This window comes from Erinaceus europaeus, chromosome 5, assembly GCF_950295315.1.
Source record: "Erinaceus europaeus chromosome 5, mEriEur2.1, whole genome shotgun sequence".
Taxonomy (NCBI): Eukaryota; Metazoa; Chordata; class Mammalia; order Eulipotyphla; family Erinaceidae; genus Erinaceus; species Erinaceus europaeus.
Window position 1 is genome coordinate 41,740,823 of NC_080166.1, and position 12,182 is coordinate 41,753,004.

Here is a 12,182-nt window from a genome sequence, read left to right on the forward strand (position 1 = left end):
GAAATTAATAGCTGTGTAAGACACCCACTACCTTCTTGGGCAAATGAACTATTCAACAGACTTTTATTTAGGTATTACTATAAACTTCTTTACACAATGAACATGTAATCTCTTGGGAATAGTGACTTAAATGGGAAAAAAATGGACATACTGAAAGACAATAGAGCAGTTAAGTTTAAAATATATATGATTTGCTGAAGTCTCATTTTATGAGTTGGAGCCAGCACTCTGTACTTTTTTTTCCTTTAAATTTTATTATCTTTATTTACTGGATAGAGACCACCAGAAATTGAGGGGTGAGACAGAGACACCTGCAGCACTGTTTCACCACTTCCAAAGCTTTCCCCCTGCAGATGGGGACCCGGGTGCTTGAACCAGGGTCTTTGCGCACTGTAACATGTTTGCTCAACCAGGCGCACCAACACTCAGCCCCCACCCTGTGCTCTTAATGCTGAACTTTCCCTATTTATATTTGTATCCCCTTAACCTTCTATCCTGCCTTCTCTCTCATCTTGAAATCTCTTATTTTTTTTATGTTTATATGCCTACCAGGGGAAGTGAGAATCTAAATGTTGCAATATTCACTTAACTATCTTAAATCCTTTTAATGTATAAAAACTGCATTAAAACATCAATATCCAATTATTTTCCCACCACTCAAAAATTTTAATATTGTATTGAAGATTCTGGACCAGAAAATGTGTAAGAAGACAAGAAATATCAAAATAACTTATAACAAATTTCTAAAATCTCTCACATATTAAAATTGGTAAGACAAAATATATGATTTACAGTACGTTTGCCATCATAGTATAGATAAGAAAATAGTACCAATACTAAAATTAATTCGTCCTACTTATCAAAATTCCTCATAAGAATGAAAATATTCAGTTACTTATAAATAGGCAGATATTCAAAAGTTTCCTCTGACATTCTTTGGTGTTCATAAACTGCATATATTATTATATCTTTTAGTTAAGTCTTTTCAGACTACATTCAGTTTAAATTGGAAAAAGTATAAGTTGTGTTAATATAGAAAGTAGCTATATAAGTATTTTGACTTGTGGTGCCCAAGTGTTTATAAACAGATTTACTTATTAAACTTTAAAATAATTACCTACTTAAAAAAATATGTATAGGTACCCGGCATTTAAAAAGTTACAGTTATAGGCAGAAAATTTAACTCAAGAGTTGACAATTGTCAACTTGACAATTGACATTAATTGTCAAGAGTTGACAATTGATGATTCTCTCAACTAGTTATTGCACAACATATGGAATTAAATGAAAAGATGAAAAAAAGTCTAGCACTGCTTGGATACAAGCTTGATAAGCAACTTGGAATGCCAGATGTATAACAAGAAATGGAGTACTCTATTTTAGAGGAAGAAGACACAGACATACTTAGTATAAGTTCTTTACCCTAGTAAAGTAATTATTCATTTGCGAATATTACCAAAAGTAAAAAATTTATTTTACAGAGTGGTTGGTTTTTGTAATACATCAAAGACTGTAATGCTCTATTTTTCTATTCTCACTGTTTATCATATACCAGTGGCTGATGTTTATCCCAAATAATTTAGTTTACAGTTAAAGTGACAATACAGATTTTACTTAATGGATTTAGTTATAATTAGAAACAAGTTTTATATACAGAAAATCCATAAATATAGAACTTTCATTCCTATTTTATCTTAGGGCTATGCAAAAAGTTAACCCCCCCCCATTTGGATCTTTGTAATAAACATGTAAATACATTATTTACAATGTAGAACCTTACTGATAGAAAGCATAAACAGATAGTTTGGTCTTCACTAAAATCTATCATTCAAGGTTCATTTTCAAACATGATATTTACTCATATTTTTAAGATTCTTGTTATACACGTAATTCAAATTATTCTTTTACTTGTACAGTTAGTGCTTTGTTATATAAATTTCCTTTAAGAAAAATTCCTTGATTTAATGATAGGGAGCTTCAAAGTTTTTTTTTTTTTTTCAATTATAGGAAAATGTTTCTGTACAGTATATGCAACATTCTTCCCTCTGGCAATGTCATAAATACTGAGTAATTTTGTCTTCATTGTTCATATTCCAGGGCTAATTCTCACGTCATCTCACATGATGAAAGTACCATCTTTGTAGTATTTCATAGACTCCATTTGTTTTGTCATAGCAAGAACATCATGAAATCCAGTACTTAAACCAGACATATGTTGAAAATACGCTTCTTTTTCAATTTGAATTGTTAAATTGTTTACTCCAGCATCTTTAAGTATTCCTGTAACCTGTTAAAGAAATACATTTCAAGAAGTTAGATTAATGCATATCATAAGTAATTGATTTTTTTTTTTTTTTAAAACAGAGTAGCAATGACCCAAAGGCTGGGGATTGAACTAGGGATTAAACTTGGCATCTCACACCTAAAGTCCACTGCCTAATCCACTAAACTATTTCCCAGGTCAAGACTTTTTTTGGAACCTCAGGCATTAAAGTCTCTTTGCAGAACCATTATGCTATCTACCCCTAACCAAGACTGGTATTTTAATTCATTTATTTATTTATCTTTATTTATTTATTGGCTAGAGACTGCCAGAAATTGAGAGGGGAGGGGGTGACAGAGAGGGAGAGAGACAGACACCTCAGCTCTGCTTCACTACTCATGAAGCTTCCCCCCTGCAGGTGGGGACAAGGGGCTTGAACCTGGCTCACTGTGCTTTGTAACATGTGTGCTAAACCAGGTGCACCATCAGCTGCCCCCCAAGACTGGTACTATTGTTTAAAAAATATTTATTTTTAATTAATTAATTAATTAATTTGTGAGAAAGACAGGTACACGTGCTGCTGGGGATTGAACTCAGAACCTCATGCTTGAGAGTCCAATGCCTGATCCACTGCACCACCTCCCGGACTACTTTATTTGTTTATTTCCTTTTGTTGTTCTTGTTTTATTGTTATAGTTATTATTGTTGTCATCATTGTTGGATAGGACAGAGAGAAATGGAGAGAGGAGGGGAAGACAGAGAGGGGGAGAGAAAGACACCTGCAGACCTGCTTCACCGCTTGTGAAGTGACTCCCCTGCAGGTGGGGAGCCGGGGCTAGAACCAGGATTCTTACTCCAGTTCTTGTGCTTAGCGCCACCTGCGCTTAATTTGCTGCTTTACCGCCCAACCCCCAAGATGTATTTTTAAAGTTACATGATGACTAGGCAAAATGACATTACTTCTGCAATGTCACATACGATGTGTTTCAAATAAAATTATTTTGTCACCAGGGTTATTACTGGGACTTGGTGCCAACACTACGAATCCACCACTTACAGTGCCATTTTTTGTTTCCATTTTATTGGATAGGACAGAGAAATTGAGAGGAAACAGAGATAGAAAGGGAGAGAAATGCATCTCCCAATCCAAACCAAATAACATTGCATCCGCCGACCACAACCTAACCAAAGCTACGATTGCTACCTCAACATGCTTCACCTCAGAATGTATCCAGAGACTTCACGTGTGGAATGACAACCCTTCAGCTTCATTACTCGGGTGAGACCCTTCCTTTAATAGTACACTCTAATTTCATCTCAGGTAGTTCACTTTCTAACAAAGTCCCATAACCTAGATATACACCAGTTTCTGTGAGAGACAGCTTATGTGCACACGTATCCATAAACTACTGCAAAATATATACCTGAAAGCAGGATTACACTAGAGTTTGCAGTGAGTACCTCCCTAACACTTCCTCTCCACTATTCCAAGCTTGGGATCCATGACTGCTCAACAAATTGTTTGGCTTCATATGTTAACTCTCTTTTCAATCACCAGGTTCCAGATGCCACCAGGATGCTGGCTAGGCTTCCCTGGATTGAAGACCCCACCAATGTGTCCTGGAGCTCAGCTTCCCCAGAGACACACCCTACTAGGGAAAGAGAGAGGCAGACTGGGGGTATGGACCGACCAGTCAATGCCCATGTTCAGCGGGGAAGCAATTACAGAAGCCAGACCTTCTACCTTCTGCAACCCTCAACAACCCTGGGTCCATGCTCCCAGAGGTATCGAGAATGGGAAAGCTACATTGGGAGGGGGTGGGTTATGGGGATTGGGTGTTGGGAATTGTGTGGAGTTGTACCCCTCCTACCTTATGCTTTTGTTCACTAATCCTTTCTTAAATAAAAAATTAAAAAAAAAAAAAAAAAAAAGAAAGGGAGAGAAAGACAGACCTGCTTCACTACTTATGAAACATCCCCTTGCCAGTAGGGAGAGTGTTGGTATGCTTCTAAATTGTGCTTATAAGACCTTCTTTTTTCATCATCACATTAGGTTTGCTTGTATTACTTACGATGTGGTCTATTTATATAATCACTGTTTTACCTGGGTCCCGCCCTGCCTGTAGGGTATTGGTTTAATCCCCACTGGTTAGATGGAAGCTTTCTATGTTCTTTTTGCGCTCTTTTTTTGCTCCGCCCCCTCTCCTAGTCATTTCCTTTCACTTGCCACTTCCAGTGAAGAGATGCATAAAAGGCGATGTATCTGATTAATAAACGAGATACTGCTTCCCAGCTCAGCCATGAGTCCCTGGTCATCTGTCTCCCGCCCGTGAAGCTAGACCGGCAGGAGAGGAGCTTGAATTTGGGTCCTTGCACATGATAATATGTGTGCTTCACAGGATGTGCCACTGCCTGGCCCCCTGAACTGAACTATTTTAAAAAAATATTTATTTTCTTTTGTTGCCCTTGTTTTATTGTTGTATTTATTATTGTTGTTACTGATGTCATTGTTGTTGGATAGGACAGAGAGAAATGAGGAGAGGGGGAGAGAAAGACACCTGCAGACCTGCTTCACCGCTTGTGAAGCAACCCTCCTGCAGGTGGGGAGCCGGGGGCTCGAACCGGGATCCTTATGCCGGTCCTTGCACTTTGCACCACCTGCACTTAACCCACTGCGCTACTGCCTGACTCCTCTGAAATTATTTTTAAAAACAAAAGATCCAAAAAATGTTTTAAAAAGATTATTACCTGCTGTACTATTCTTTGTTCTAGTATATCAGATGCCACTTGTATATGAATTGTTCCTGCTATAATACTAGCAGAATGGCGCCAAAAGTGAGGGTCGCGGTATGATATTAATCCTTCAATTTTTTGTATCTGTCAAATAAAAGGAGAGGGATACAAATGGATTTAAAGGCTAATTTATTTAACATAATGCAAACATTTGGTGTAAGAGTTACTATTAAGCCAATTATAAAAAGAAAATCCAAAAAAACAAAGAGTCCAGAGATGAGAAAGGAATAGGAGCATAATAATCAGCTTCAAGTTAAAATATTAAGACCTGAAAGTGATGGCACAGAAGGCAGTTTTGAATAGGAAGTCGGTAGGGATTACAGGTGTCTTTACATCTAACATCTGCACTTCCATTTTTATTACTACCAGATGTACTAAGATATAGTCAATGAACTACATTATTTGCTTTTAAAAATTTATTTATCTGATAGAGACAGAGAAACTGAGGAGATAGGGAAAAACAAAGACACCTGCAGTTCAGCTTTACCACTTGTGAAGCTTTCCCACTGCAAGTGGGGACCCAGGGATTGAACCAGGTCCTTGTGCACAGTAATGTGTATGCTCAGCCAGGTGCACCGTCTGGCCTCCATGATTTCCTTTATATTGATAATACACATTCACGTATTATCTATTACACAGAGACAACACATTCAAAATATATTGTCCACGTTCAACCAGAAGACCAGCACAAAACAAATTTTCTAAAGCAGCACAAAACAATTTTTTGCTACCTTTATTTAAAAAATACCTACACATAGAAATAACTTTAAAATTGTTTTATTTTTAGGCACCTGGGAGGGTGCCTGCTTTGCCATGTGCATGATCCCAGTTTGGGCTCCAATATGCCAGGTGGGAGTACTACAATACTGTGGGAAGTGTCAGCACTGGGGGATTTCTTCCTGCCTCTCTGAAAAAGCTGGCATGGAGCATTCACCTTTGGCAACAAAAGAAAAAAAAATGTTTTTCAGGTGGTAAAGTTCTATGTGATTTTCCTTACAATTTATGTATTTATATATTTATTTACCAGAGCACTGTTTAATTCTGGCCTATGGTGGTGCCAGGGATTGATCCTGAGACCCCTGGTGCCTTGAGAATGAAAGTATAGTGTTATTTATTTTTCCCTAGCCCTAACATGTAATTTTCACAAAGTGAAATCAACCCAGGATCTTGAGGAAGTGAAGTCACTGAATTGCATCCCAGGCCCAATATTTATTCTATACATTAAAAAAAAAAAAATTCCCTTTTGTTGCCCTTGTTGTTTTATTGTTGTAGTTATTACTGTTGTTGTTATTGTTGGCTAGGACAGAGAGAAATGGAGAGAGGAGGGGAAGACAGAGAGGGGCAGAGAAAGATAACCTGCAGACCTGCTTCACCGCCTGTGTAAAGACTCCCCTACAGGTGGGGAGCTGGGGGCTTGAACCTGGATTCTTACTCCGGTCCTTGTACTTTGTGCCACCTGCGCTTAACCCGCTTTGCTACCACCCGACTCCCCCAAATTATATTTTAAAAGAAAAAATAGTGAAGAAATTACACAGTACCTTTTCTAAAGCAATATGTAGTTCTTTTTCATGTTCTGGTGGCAGTCTCAAAAGCAGAACTTGACAGGCATCTTTAATCAGTGGAACAACACTGAGAAATATTAATATAGCAATAAAAAGAGAACAGAGAGGATCAGCAACGAACCATCCAAACTGCTCTATAAGAATTGTGGATACAATCACACCAATACTGCCAAGTGTGTCTGCCAAAACATGTAGAAATACACCTGTGAGAAGAATATTAAAACATTAAAAGTGAAATCACACCCAATCTCATGTTTTTACCCACTCTACAAATACTACTGGGAATCTACTATGCAACTGCTTGGGCTAGTCCGTCATAATTAACTAAAACATGGTCACTGCCCTCGAGGAATTCACAGAATAATGACAAAAAGGCAAGTGAAGGGAGTTCTTTGATGGTACAACTTGTCTTGAAGGGATTCTTAGAAATCACATGAGTCTGTCATTTCCCCCCCCCCCCTCCCTAACCAGGGCACTGCTCAATTCTGGTTTATGGCTGTGCTGCAAGTTGAATCTGGGACACTGGAGCCTCAGGCACTAACGTGCTTTTTTTTTTTTTTTTTTTTTGCCTCCAAGGTTATCGCTGGGGCTAGGTGCCTGCACTACAAACCCACTGCTCATAGAGGCTATTTTTTTTCCCTTTTTTGCCCTTGTTGTTTATCCTTGCTGCTGTTATTGCTGTTGTTGTTGTTGGATAGAACAGAAAGAAATCGAGAGAGGACAGGAAGACAGAAGGGGAGAGAAAGACTGACACCTGCAGACATGCTTCACTGCCTGTGAAGCAACACCCCCCCACCCCCACAGGCGGGGAGCCGGGGGCTCAAACCAGGATCCTTATGCCGGTCTTTGTGCACTTAACCCATTGTGCCACCATCCAGCACTAAAGCTTTTTTACTAAAGTCTTTTTGCATAACCACTATACTGTCTTCACAGCTAAACTTAAGTCAATTTTTATAATTAATCATAATAATCAGAATAACTCAATTAAATGATAAATACTTTCACTACTTTTTCCTTTAAACTTTTTTTCTATTTTCTTCTTTTAGCCTACCTGCATGCTAGTTGTTGGGCTCAGGCAAAAATTATTAAAGCCATGGGCCCGTTGGAATATACCTAAAATAGACCTCCTAGCTTCTTCCAACATGAAGACCTAAATTATCACCTGCTATATTCTTACCTTCAGATTCCTAATTATTAAACAATTTATTCTCCTTTATATCTTAATGCTTTTCAGTCACCAAGTTGCAGATGCTACCATGATGCCAACCTGACTTCCTTGGGTAGACAACCTCACCAATGTGTTCTGGAACCTCACCTCCTCAGAGCCCTATCTCACTAGGGAAAGAGAAAGGCTGGGGATATGGATAGACCTGTCAATGTCCATGTCCAGCAGAGAAGCATTTACAGAAGCCAGACCTCCTAACCTTCTGCAGTCCATAATGATCCTGGGTCCATACTCCCAGAGTGGTAAGAAATAGGGAACCTTCCAATGGAGGGGATGGGATATGGAACTCTGGTGGTGGGAACTGTATGAAATTGTACCCCTCAACAAGGGCAACAAAAGGAAAATAAATGAAATTAAAAAAAAAATTGTACCCCTTACCCCATAATCTTGTCGATCATTATTAAATCACTAATATATTCCCCATCTTTTTGTTCATTTACTTTCCTTATTATTTTTTTATTATTTTTTATTTATTCCCTTTTGTTGCCCTTGTTGTTTTATTGTTGTAGTTATTATTATTGTTGTCACTGTTGGATAGGACAGAGAGAAATGGAGAGAGGAGGGGAAGACAGAGAGGAGGAGAGAAAGATAGACACCTGCAGACCTGCTTCACCGCCTGTGAAGCGACTACCCTGCAGGTGGGGAGCCGGGGTTCGAACTGGGATCCTTATGCCTGTCCTTGTGCTTTGCGCCACCTGCGCTTAGCCCGCTGCACTACAGCCCGACTCCCACTTTCCTTATTATTTAAAAAAATATTTATCCCTATTGTTGCCCTTGTTTTTTTATTATTGTAATTATTATTGTTGTTATTGATGTTGTTGTTGGATAGGACAGAGAGAAATGGAGAGAGGAGGGGAAGACAGAGAGGGGGAGAGATAGATAAGACACCTGCAGACCTGCTTCACCTCCCGTGAAGCGATTCCCCAGCAGGTGGGGAGCTGGGGGCTCAAACCGGGATCCTTACGCCGGTCCCTGCGCTTTGCGCCACCTGCACTTAACCTGCTGCTCTACAGCCTGACTCTCTACTTTCCTTATTTTTTATAAAGTAGAAAACTGGGGGTGGGGTTGGGGTGAGTGGTGGCACACCTGGTAAAGCCCACATAATACTAAGTGTAAGGATCCAGTTCGTGAGTATTGAAGCAGTTTTGCAGGTGTCTTTCTCCCTCTCTCCTCCTCTCTGTTCTATCCAATAAAATCATGGCCAATGACCATGGGAAAAATGGCCAATGACCACCAGGAACAGTGGATTTGTATTACAGACACTAATGAGATAACTCTGGCTGCCAAAAAAAAAGAAGAAAAGAAAAGAAAACCTGGTGCCAGGCAGTGGCACACATTATAGTGTGCAAAAATCCAAGTTTAAGCCCCCTGGTCCCCTTTAGGGGGAAAGCTTCACAAGTGGTGAAGTAGGGCTGTAGGTGTCTCTTTCCCCCTCCCTTCTCAATTGCTCTGTCTCTATCTAAAAAAGAAAAACAAGTAGGAAAGTATTGGGTCTTTTATAAAAGTTCATACAGACATACTCTATTTTTCTTGGAGGTAAGTAATATTTATGCAACTACACCTGTTAAAAGGATTCTAGAATTATGATTTATGATAATAACATTTATGAAAGTTTTCCATAGAAGTGATGTTGAGGAATTATTCAGATGCAGTCTACGCCCCCAGGTTTTACCACTCCCTGCGATATCCTAGCAGTGCCCTTTTCAACCAATCCTATCCCGACACGTCACCCCTGGTTGTTGTCCAATAAAAGCCCCCCCCCCCCACGGTCGCTCTGGTCTGAGCCACCCCCTCCTGATCCAATAATAAAGATTTGTGTACCCCACTTGCTCCGGACCTCTCTCTCTTCTCCGTGGCGCAGCCCGACAAGAAGGCAGCTTCTGATCTGTTCAGTGAGGTTGTTTTTTCCTTTTTTTTTTCTCCCACCAGAGCACTGTTCAGTTCCAGCAGAGAATCTCTTTGCATAACTACCATTATGCTATCTCCCCTGCCAGGATTGCTTTTCGAAATTTAAACTATACCAGAAGCCCAATACTAGTAAACAGTGTCAATTCAGAACACAGTTGAAAAGAACAACATGTGGCAAAAACTCACCCCTCATGTTGGCATTCATGCCTCCACCTGCAGATCCGTGGCTGTGACCATGCCCATGGTCACTGTGTCCATGCATATGGTGTGAATGGCTGTGATCAGAGGAGTGGCAGCTTCCTTGAGAAGCTCCATGAGCGTGGTTATGGGCATGGCTAAAGGCACAGATACCAATAAGGTTTACTATCAGCCCTCCAACTGAGACTGGCTAGCAAAAGGGAGAAAAGAAAACTTTAAAATGTGTAATTTAGACTAACGATAATAAAAACTAAATAATTATTTATTTGTTCTTTTTTTAAATTTTATTTATTGGATAGATGGAGATGGGAAGGGAAGAGGTAGGCAGAGAGGCACAGAGAGAAAAAGAGAGAGAGGTAGAGAGAGAGAGAAAGAGAGAAAGAGAGCAAGAGGGAGAGACCAAGATCTATAGCACTACTTCACCACTAGTGAAGCTTTCTTTCTAAAGGTGGGGACTGGGGGTTCTTGTGCTTGGTAATATGTGGACTCAACTGAAAGTGCCACCGTCTAGCCCCTTCAAATATTTAAAATTATATTTACTTATTGGATAGAGACAGCCAGAAATCAAGAGGAAAGGGGAGACAGAGAGCGAGAGACACCTGCAACACTACTTCACCACTCGTAAAGCTTCCTGCCTGCAAGTAGGGACCAGGGGCTTGAACCTGGGACCTCACGCACTATAATGTGTGCACTTCACCAGGTGTGCCACTCACCTGGTCCCAGTCTGGCCCCATTAAATTGTTATTTCAGGGAGTCGGGCGGTAGTGCCTTGGGTTAAGCGCACATGGTACAAAGCACAAGGACGTGCAGAAGGATCCTGGTTCCCCCGGCTCCCCACCTGCAGGGGAGTTGCTTCACAGGTGGTGAAGCAGGTCTGCAGGTGTCTATCTTTCTCTCCCCCTCTCTGTCTTCCCCTCCTCTCTCCATTTCTCTCTGTCCTATCCAACAATGATGACATCAATAATAACAATAATAGCTACAACAATAAAAACAAGAGCAACAAAAGGGAATAAATATTAAAAAAATTATTTCAGACCTACTGTACTATGCATATTTACCACTATATGTTTTTCTGTTCAACAATTAAATCCAAAATATTTAAATGCAAATTTTGGAATATTTTAGAAATATTCAACTGTTAAATATCAGAGTGATGACAAGTAAAGGATTTTTGCTATGATAATTAAGTTACTAAAAATAAGAGGAAAACAGCAAAATAGCTTCCTTGGATAGTGTGTTTGCTTTGCTGTGAGACCCAGGTGTAATGACTATCCCCCACAAAATGGAGAAAACTTTGGTACTTTGGTGTCTTTTCCTCTATTTGAAAAAGTTGGCCCAAAGCAGTGAAAAATGTAGTGATAAAAGAAAAAGAAAAAAAGACAGGAAGGTGGCTCAGACTTTATACCTGGCATAAGTGAGGTACTAGACTCCATTCCTGGCATCACACAAAATGATAAAGTGTGGTCCTTTGGTCTCTGTCTGTCTCTCTCACACACACAAACTTAGGAGCTCAGCTGTCAAATTTGTGTCCCACTCACTGTGCCATCTCCCAAGACCTTAAAGGTTTTTGTTTAAATAAAAAGTTTTGCTGGGAAATTGTGCAGATGCAGTCACATCTGCCATGTTGTCCCCTCAGGCTACTGCTAGTTCCCACTCTCGGAGTGCCTGTTTCGCCATGTTGTGCCCTCAGGGCATTGTCTATTTCCCCACGATATTTGGAGTGCTTTGGTCACTCCTCCCCCTTCCCATTCTCATGAGTTATTATCCTATCCTGTAGTGCTACGGTTACTCCTCCCCCTTCCCATTCTCGCAAAAGCTGCTCCTATAAAAGCCCTTCTTCTTCCGCCCTCGCTCTCTTGCCAGCGCTTCACTTTGGTGTTCAGACGCAGGAAAGGTTACTGCGTGAGGTGGCCATTTTCACTACCTCCACGTGGCCCAACCTGCTTCTCTAGCACCCAACTCTGAGGTGCCAGCGCAAATAAAGATTTGTGTTCCCTCTTTGCTCTGGACCTCCTCTCTTCTCCGCGGCGCACAACAGAGTTTAAAAACATGGCTTACTGCATGCAAGCAAGCGTACGTACACTACCTAATACTTCCTTTTGCCATCAAATGCTCTACCACTGAGCTATACCACCTCTAATGCCTCCTTTTTATTTGGCACATTTCAAATGTTTAGTTTGCAAGGCAATATATAGTTTACATTTATGTAGTATATTTCCTCTAGAGAAATCTA

At 40.1% G+C, this 12,182-nt stretch overlaps 1 protein-coding gene across 1 annotated transcript in view; it reads right to left on the minus strand.

The window, feature by feature from the left end:
• Positions 1–642: 642 nt before the first annotated feature.
• The window catches only part of SLC30A5 (solute carrier family 30 member 5), a 47,858-nt gene continuing 36,318 nt past the window's right edge, over positions 643–12,182 (minus strand). The window contains exons 13-16 of the mRNA XM_007538918.3: positions 9,938–10,139; positions 6,595–6,821; positions 5,012–5,140; positions 643–2,287 (exon numbers count right to left, since the gene is read on the minus strand). Of these exons, the coding sequence (XP_007538980.1) occupies positions 2,117–2,287; positions 5,012–5,140; positions 6,595–6,821; positions 9,938–10,139 (729 nt within the window). The 3' untranslated portion in view covers positions 643–2,116. The remainder of the gene's footprint in view (positions 2,288–5,011; positions 5,141–6,594; positions 6,822–9,937; positions 10,140–12,182) is intronic.